This window comes from Acanthisitta chloris, unplaced genomic scaffold (assembly GCF_000695815.1).
Source record: "Acanthisitta chloris isolate BGI_N310 unplaced genomic scaffold, ASM69581v1 scaffold17562, whole genome shotgun sequence".
NCBI lineage: Eukaryota > Metazoa > Chordata > Aves > Passeriformes > Acanthisittidae > Acanthisitta > Acanthisitta chloris.
The window spans coordinates 29,543-38,825 of record NW_008660111.1 but is presented as its reverse complement, the minus strand read 5'-3'; the positions used below and the strand labels follow the sequence as shown (position 1 = coordinate 38,825).

Genomic DNA, 9,283 nt, shown 5'->3' with positions numbered 1-9,283 from the left:
TCCATCTTCCTGTTTTCATTTTGTTTGCTTGTTTAGAGGTCATTTATTATTTATCACAAACAAATTATAATGGTGAACTTTATGGGAAGATTCTGTCTCATCACTTCTGTGAAATGTGTGCTGCTCATTTAGATGCTTATAAATTGGGCTTTTGGAAGGGATCCCAAACATCAAAATCATCTTATTGGGCAACAGTTCATATCTTCTTGCTGACTTATTTTATAGCTGCAGACTCCTTATCTCAATCATCACTTGTATTACTTTGTCTGCTAAACTCATCTTTCCTCTGTTGTGCTTATTCCACTGTTCCACCTAACCTTGTGAGTACTGTCCTCGGCTGCTCTCATTCCTTATATTAAATATGAGTACCTGCATCTCCTTGAGCTTTTTGTCCATAAACTTTCTGCAGGTAAAGCCACTTTTTAAAGCATGACAGAGTGTCCACACTGTGATACAGAAGTGGGATTTGCACTCAGGCAGACTATGTACTCTGTACCTGTCACCTAACCTAAGCTGCTTAGAGCTCAAACAGAGATAACTGCGTGAGCATGTTGTGATTATTTTCATACTTGAGCTAGATATGTCTGAACAGACTGTAAACTACTCAAATTAGCTTTTAGCACAACTTGCATTGCAGTATAGAGGTATGTAGAGGAAGGGGACCCTACAGAGTAGGCCATGAAAAATTAGAGGTTTAGGTATAAAGGACTAAATGATGGATCAGTGTTATATAAAATATGGTCAGGAAAACTGCTATTTTGGACTTACTGCATTTTGGGTTTTTCTTTTTCTCTCTTTTTAGGGAGAAAAGTATTCTTGGGATGCTGATACTCAGGGATGGATCCTTGGTTCTTTTTTCTATGGCTATATCATTACTCAGGTTCCAGGAGGATATCTTGCAAGTAAAATTGGAGGGAAGCAGTTGCTGGGGTTTGGCATCCTTGGTACCTCTGTATTCACCTTGCTTACTCCCTTAGCTGCAAATCTGGGAGTTGGCTACCTCATAGCTGTCAGAGCCTTGGAAGGACTGGGAGAGGTAATCTTATTTTTCTCTATGTAACTTGGAAATATATCTTATCTTATCCAAATTTATTAATAAATTGTAGTGATTAGACTCTGAGCGTTTGTATGCTGGAGTAGTATATGGATCATTTCATTTTGAGTGGCTTAGTTTTAGGGGCTTTTGAATAATTAAATACCTTGCATGATATTTTAGCATAAGCTTTTGAAATAAGAAAAAAAGATTTTATTTGTAAGGACACTTGAGCCAAAACTGGAGTTATCTCTTGATATTTTTTAGAAACCAGGACCTTGGAACAGTTTTCTTTGTATTGTTGCTGTTTCCCCAGTATATACAGAATCAAAAGCAGGACAGATTAGTTCTGCCTCCTTACTCAGCCTTGCACACTTTTTAGAAGTGATTTCTTACTAAACAAGAAACTAACAGATTGTACTATTGCTTTTTAATGAGATATGCTTTGAAATATGTAAAGTTGAAGGGAGTTCTAAAATCCTTGCATTTCAACAGAATGAAATGTTGCTTTCTAGGGTGTTACCTTCCCAGCTATGCATTCAATGTGGTCTTCTTGGGCTCCTCCACTGGAACGCAGCAAACTCCTGAGTATTTCATATGCAGGTGAGAAATTCCCACGCTGATAATGGGATTATACATTTTTACTGCAGTAACAGGGAGGATTGGCCTAAATCAAAGGGATTTATATTATAAATTTTAATCAGCATTTAATCCAGAGAGCATAACATTGAATTAAGTCTTGCTCTGCATTCATTATCTTCATTTACTCATGGTTTTTATAACCCTGAGAAAAGGTATTGATCTGCAACTAAGTGTAAACTTCAGTCTAACTTTGGTATAAAGTGGTGCGAAGAATTAGCTGATTAATAGAAGATTCTGTAAATAAAAGAGATTTAGTATTGGGAACAAAAAAGGTGATGCCATCACAGGATAGAGGTGTTTGGTTGGTTGGATTTTGGAGGGCTTTTTAAAAGTGTTTTTGCAGGAACTCAGGGAAGAAAATGTCTAAGGTCCCAGGTATTGCTGCAAGAGTTCCTTGTCAGAGTCCAATATTCCCTGACCAGACCCTCCTAGGTATTCTGTGCCTGGAAGATGTCATGTTTGATATCAAATTTACTTGTTTGAAGATACTTGATGTTACACAGGATTTTTGATTTAGCAGAAAGCACAGCACAAATGTAAATTAAGACTTAGCAAAATAAAGCAGTTACAGTCATGTGTGGATTGAATCTCAAATCTGTTGTTCTTAGAAATTCTGTTGTCAGTTGTTTAGTTTTTAGACTTTGTGTTGGGCTAACCCACATATTCACCTCCCTGCATTGGCCTGGCTAACTCAGGGAGATAGTGGCACTTTTAATCAGCTGAATGAGGAGGAAACATTTACACCACTGGCTGATCTACAACTTGCATAGCTGCTTATCTAAAACAAAGGCCACTCTCTGATCCCCTTGGTGCTGAGATCACATCAGCATCTTTTGCAGCAGCTGTAGTCAGTCACACCCTGCATTATTCTGTGAGCTCCACTGAGCCTCCTTCCATTTTAGGGGTTTATATTAGTCAGTCACGTTGCTCAATGCAATATGTGGGGCAGGTGAAAAACATGAGTTTCTAAATTTGCTGGTCAGAATTGGTATTGGTGATGACGAATTTTGCATTCAGTTAATGAAATAATGGTTTGCTTTGCTCACTCTTGTTAGTATTAATTCTGTTACAGCTTTTTTATTTGACCCAGGGTTCATCAAGAAGACAGGTCTATTCCATGTAAACTTCAGCTACAGTTTCTTAAGCAGCTAAGCCAGTCTAGTGACTCACTTGTGCCAAGAGGAATGAAGCCTTAATCCTTTATTCTTCACAGTTCCTCACTTCCCTCCTAGCCAAATGTCTTGTTCCTTCCTCTTTGCTATTTCAGGCACTCCTCAGACCCTTCAATGAGCCACTTTAACCTACCTAATGCAGCAGAAAGCTTTTTTGTCTCTTTTTTTTTTTTTTTTGGTGTCTGTTTTCTCCCTTAGTACTTATTTAATGTGCTTTAAAAGAACTCTTCATATGCAACCCAGCGCACAGGTTAAGCAGAGAGCACAGAGTTGGGATTGACTTCTACTGCATTTAGCATTTGGGAGGTTTTAAACTGTCCTTTTGTATTTTGTGAAACTGTATGCTAATGTCCTAGTGAGAGGAGGCTGTGGCCTGGCACTGCCAATTGTTAGCAGTCAAGGAGGCCTAAGGCATCTTGTGTAAACTTGGCAGACTGTTTCCACCACGTTGGCAGTCATGGGGTCTGTGGTTAATTTAATCCTGATCATGTTGATTTCCGGAGAGAACATATGATTGAGGTTATATGTTATTTTGATTTATATTTTACATGACGTGTGTGGTTTTGTTGTTTGTGGTTGAAGCTTTCTGCCTCGAAAGTTATTGTTTCCATGAAGATGGAATGTAGACATCCAGCATAGCAGTGTAATCTAATGTTTTCTGAGCTGAAATTAGGTCTGGAGAAGTGATCATACGACTAACACTGAGAGACGAGATCTACTGTTTATCAACAGTGGAGTTTCTCAGTATATAAATAATATGAGTTGGGTTTCTGATTTAGATTTGAGAGAGGGAAACACCTGCCATCCTTTGCAAAATGTATGCAGAATTATAAGCACGGGAGTAGTTCTTTCTGGTTTTTGGCTTGTTTCTGAACTGCTCATCTTTCCCTTCTTCCTTTCCTGATCTTATACACCCTTAAATTCAAGGATCATAGGATTTGAACCTACTGCTTATATATTGGTGTCTTCTGGCTCTTGTTTCTAGTATTCCTGGTTTTGTGGAGCCAGTAGGAGATACGAGAAATGCAAACTGATTATATTGTCAGAATATTATACCCCCTGGTCCTTGATTATACTGTGATCAGCTCTCTCTTGTTTTGCAGCAATGCCATTTAACCAATTTGGTTTGGTGTTAGAGCCATTGCTTTATTGGAGACAAATGTGCCAAGAATGCTTATCTTTTATTGCTCTTTGCTTCTAATTTTGGCTGCTTAGGGTTTTGTGGCTCTGTTTGGAGCTGCTGAAGCAGCTTTATTGTGCCTGTGTTTCTTTAAAGTGAAGCACAGCCCTCCAGTGGTGGTGACAAATCATTAGGAATGATTTATTACAGAAAAATAAGATAGCTGTGAACTGCTACTTATATTAAGGCATCCATAGGAGATCTAATTCTTTTTCCACTTTGTTTTGCTTTTTTCCTGTAGGTGCACAGCTGGGAACGGTTGTCTCTCTGCCACTCTCTGGTTTAATTTGCTACTACATGAACTGGGTTTATGTGTTCTACATATTTGGTGAGTTTGTGTTGGGGTTTGTTTTTTTTCAATTATTAAAAGTACCATCCATATTTTTTTGAGGAGCATTGCATATTATGAAACTTTAAGTTGTTTAAAAATGTTTAATATATAGGGTTGATATTTTACTCCTGGGAAATCAGAGATATTTAAAGCTAAGTAGATTCCAGTGAGTGGGTATATAAGCTTTGCTTTGAGGAGCAAAGCTGCCTCTGAGTTGGACAAAAGCTGGTACAAGTCAAATGCTCTTAACTCTCCTACCACTTGGAAACAACAGGCTGAAATTTCTTATCTGAAGTGTGAAATTGAGTTAATAACTTTAATCCCAGGAACAAACTTCTACTCTGAATGAAAGAACGTGTGAAAAGTTACTGCTGCTTAAAATGAAAACTGTGGAAAATATCTCTAGCAGTCACAGGAACCCTGAAGGAATGCCCAAAATGCAAAGCATAGCATATTTACTGTGAGCTGTGTTCTAGAAGAAGCTCAAACAGAAAAAATATTTTTAACAGCATGTCATAGATCTAACTGATGTCTTTTACAGGTCTACTTACATGTCTGAGCCATTTCGTATTCCAATTGGGGAAGGGAGGATTGGAATAAAAGATGAAGGTCCAATTGGGGAAGGGAGGATTGGAATAATAAATACACTTTCCTCTATAAAACTACCTCCAATTTTTTTTTCATAAATGACAAGGCTCCAAACCAAAGAAGTGGATAAAATGAACTAAGTTACAATGTTACAGTTCTATAAAAGTGCAGTTAATTTGGACTATCGAAAAATTATCTTTTTCAAATGACACTTCTGGGGTTGGCTTAAAACAGAAAAGGAGGATTGCTATGCCTGTTAAGCTGTAGGTAGTGATATTCTGTGTATGTGCACAAAGTGTCTTTTGTGACTAAGCTTAATGTGAATTTTTATTTCCTCTGGGTGAGCCATATCCTCTGTGGCTGTTCCACGTGACTGATAAAAATACAATTGTGTATGTGTATGCAGCTCCATGCTGTGTGAAGCACTTGAAGTAGAGGGGGGGAAAAAGAGGAAAAAAAATCCTGCTTAGTCATCTTCATTGTTTATTGCCTCTAAATGTGCATTGTTAAGTCACTTTGGGGAACAGTGTTTGTAAGTAGATAGAAAAAAAATGTTCATTAAAATTATATAAGAGTATTGGGAAAAGAATTCTGACTGAGAGTGTTATTCACTTGATAAAATTGCTTATTTTCTATTTCTTTCTCTTCACCCATCTTTTCCCAACAATAGGTGCACTTGGTGTATTATGGTGGTTCTTCTGGATGTGTTTGGTTAGTGATACACCAGAAACTCACAGGAGCATTTCACATACTGAACGAGAATATATACTGTCATCTCTAAAAGATCAGGTACAGCACTTTGGTATAGACCTACTTCAAGTCAGAACATAAACCACAAATACTGTCATTAGAGTCATGTTCTGTTTATATCTAGAATAACATTCTTCATCTGAGATGGAAGCATAACTTTTCAAATAAAAAAGTTAAGAAAACAGTGCAGTTGTATGACTGAGAAACAATCAATAACCAAACACAGCATTTCTAACAATATCTCTTGTTACAGTTGTTGCAGAGCTTTACTTATGAAGTATTTTATTTAAAAACAGCTCAAATCTGTCACTTTATAGCATTTCTAACAATATCTCTTGTTACAGATGTTGCAGAGCTTTACTTACAAAGTATTTTATTTAAAACCAGCTCAAATCTGTCACTTTATGCTAGATCCAGACCTGTGTAACATCTTTAACATTTGCAATACAATATTTTAAAACCTTTTTTTTCGATGTATCATCTAGAGTAAGAAAGAGATTACTATTTGCAGAAAAAATGCTAATGAGCCAGTGCCTGAAGTGTGCATAAGAGTTTATTCCTGTGGCTGGTGATATGCACTTAACAAACAGTGAAGTTGGCTGAGAGACCAGAATTAATATCTGGGATTGAGTAAGAAAGACTCAGCTAAATAAACACCTGAGGGGTGACTAAATAACTTATAGTAACAGCACAAGGCATCAACTTCAGCAGGGGAGGACATACTTTTGGAAATTATGATTACAAAATGTAGTAGTAATTGGTTTGCTTTGCAATAGTAAGCATCAGAGCAGTAACCTACATTAGTACACCTTCACTGGGAACTGAGACTCATTTTGTGCCCTTCAGAATGGATGATCAGCATAGATTGGGGCAGGACCAAAACACTGTGTTTAGTAAATGTTCACATCTATGTCCTGATTGCTCTTTCTCTTCTCCTCTGTCTCCTGTTTATTAGCTTTCTACACAGAAATCTGTTCCCTGGAGGCCTATGCTGCAGTCCATTCCACTCTGGGCTATTGTTGTGGCACATTTCTCTTATAACTGGACTTTCTATACACTTCTTACTCTCTTGCCCACATACATGAAGGAGATCCTGCGATTTGATGCACAGGAGGTGAGATAAATACAAATATAGTCACATTCTTCTGAATCAAAGGAACCTAAATAACAGATCTGCTGCTTGAAATAGAGGTACCTGTTTAAAAACCTTGGAATGTAAACATAGATTTTATACCTTCTTTTCTGGCTTCTGAAATGCTATCTACTTCTTTGCTCACTCATGAAGAAGATTTCCAGTGAAAAAATAAAAATAACACTAAGGAAACCATTGGGCAAATAGCATTTTTGAAAGTATTTTAAGGAGATGGGGAGGAGAGATAAGAAATTCATTTTGATTGGCTCACTTTCCAAATTGTCATGTTCTTTCCTCAGTGAGCAGCAGAGGTAAAATACCTTTTCTTACTGAGGTAAATAGGATTAAACAAAACCGTAAACGTAAGGTCCAGATATAATGCTTTTCAAGGAAATTTTTTTTAAACTAAATTATTTTTCAGGGAAAAATTATGGGGCAGGGAAGGTGGGACATTCTGATTTATAGCCATTGCTCGACTGAACTGATCTGTCTTTGATGAGGCAGTTTTGGTGATGGCATAGTTTTCCTGGAGAAACTGATACAGCTTAGGTAAAAAAGGTGCCTAGAAACTTCAAGATGTTTAGCATAGTCTTTTTCCTGGTTTACCACATGAGGCTGGTTTAGAGCAAACTGAAGATGCATGCCATGCAAGAAAGAGGTGATGGCAGGAATCATGGGAGGAGAAGATGGGGAATCTTGGCATTAGAAGAAAAGATTGCAGTAGGGCAAGCTGCAAAATGGCTGGAAAAAGACAACTGAAGTTGCTGTTGGGTTCCTTATTATGCTTCTTCAGGGAATACCTGTGCAAACATCTGTGAAAGTCATTTTTGCCACCACAGCTCTCAGTTGCATGTGTTTTGTAAAACACTGTTTCATTAAATGCTAATAGGTTCTGCTGTGAAGTGGTTTCTTGTGTCTCTGGGTTACTTTTCTTCTTTTTGGAGTACTGACTGTTATGAACATCAAAAAAATTAAAAACTTGCATCATAGCCTATCCCACTGGAAACTGGTGTTTCTGAAAGCTTTTGTCATCAGGTTAATGAGCACAAGATACCTTCAGTTATAGTTTTCTTTTCCCTGAACACAGTTGCTGATTTAAACCTGAATTTTTGGCCTGTCTGCATTGGTAGTTATGGATTAAGTCATGCAATGGAGAGTTTGCACATTGATAACTTTAATATGCTTTGCTTTTCCTATCCCTTAGTTTCTCTCTTACAGTAATGCCAACAATAATTATGTGGATGGATGGTTTTGTCACCTCTGACTCAGTCTCTGTTAATGTTCCAGCACAAGTGATTTTTCAGCATATTGATTTGTCATTTCAGTGTTTAAACTGTCTTTTTTTAATCTCCCTAACAGAATGGCTTTTTGTCTGGCCTACCTTATTTTGGCTGCTGGTTATGTATCATTTTGTCTGGGCAAATTGCTGATTATTTACGGGAAAAACAGAGCTTCTCCACTGTTTGTGTTCGCAAATGTTTTACCCTAATAGGTAGGTGCAAATATTTTTGGAACATGTAATCTTGGAACATATAATAATGTTAATATGGGAAAAATGAAGGGCTTAGGAGAGTAGTCTGGCATTCTGCTGTGAGATGAGGCAGAGCTTGAGAGGAGCAGCTTTATTTATATATTAATTTTTCAAGAGTAAATCCCACCTTTTTCCATAAAAAGGAGGCCTGTTGGATAAGGGAACAATAAGAGATTGGCAAAAGGATAGGTCAAGATGCATCATTTCTACAAGCAAACCAGTCAAATCAATGGTCATGTAAAATCACCATAAAGGTAGTGATAGTTGCTTGGCAGGTGTTCAGATTTTGTAAACGTGAAATAAAACTAAACATGGAAGGTGTATGCAGGAGAAATATGTGCACATATATATATGTGTGTATGTATGTATTTGTATGAGCTCTTCTAGCCCAACTGTATTATGGACTGAAGAATTCAGTGTTTGTCCCTGAAACTTGGAGGGTTAAATGCAGATAATTTCTTTGTAGTACACTACAGTGTAGCTCCAATTTATTTATAAGAATAAATAAAATTAAGTTGTGAATTAATTTTCAGTATCTGTTGATTTTTGTTAGGGTTTTTTTTTTTATCTAGTTGAAGTCTGTTCTTTGCAGCTAGAATGAGATTTTTCTCATCTGGCTGCTGTTTCCTGAGACAGCAACAGGTTTGCAACCCATCTGCCCTTCCTTTTTATAAGGGCATATAGTGAGAGGATGAGGAGGAATGGCTTCAAATGGAAAGGGAGTACATTTAGATTAGATATGAGGAAGAAATTCTTTACTGTGAGGGTGGTGAGGAACTGGAACAGGTTGCCCAGGGAAGTTCTGGATGCCCCATCCCTGCAAGTGTTCAAGGCCAGGCTGAATGGGGTTCTGAGCAACCTGATCTAGTGGGAGGTGTCTAGAGGTGGGTTGGGACTAGATCACCCTTACTGTCCCTTCCAACC

At 37.6% G+C, this 9,283-nt stretch overlaps 1 protein-coding gene across 1 annotated transcript in view; it reads left to right on the top strand.

Annotated features, from left to right (window-relative positions):
* SLC17A5 (solute carrier family 17 (acidic sugar transporter), member 5) overlaps positions 1–9,283 on the top strand; it is a 19,931-nt gene that overhangs the window by 3,536 nt on the left and 7,112 nt on the right. The window contains exons 3-8 of the mRNA XM_009069705.1: positions 803–1,036; positions 1,549–1,636; positions 4,269–4,355; positions 5,617–5,735; positions 6,652–6,810; positions 8,188–8,320. Coding sequence (XP_009067953.1) covers positions 803–1,036; positions 1,549–1,636; positions 4,269–4,355; positions 5,617–5,735; positions 6,652–6,810; positions 8,188–8,320 — 820 coding nt within the window. The remainder of the gene's footprint in view (positions 1–802; positions 1,037–1,548; positions 1,637–4,268; positions 4,356–5,616; positions 5,736–6,651; positions 6,811–8,187; positions 8,321–9,283) is intronic.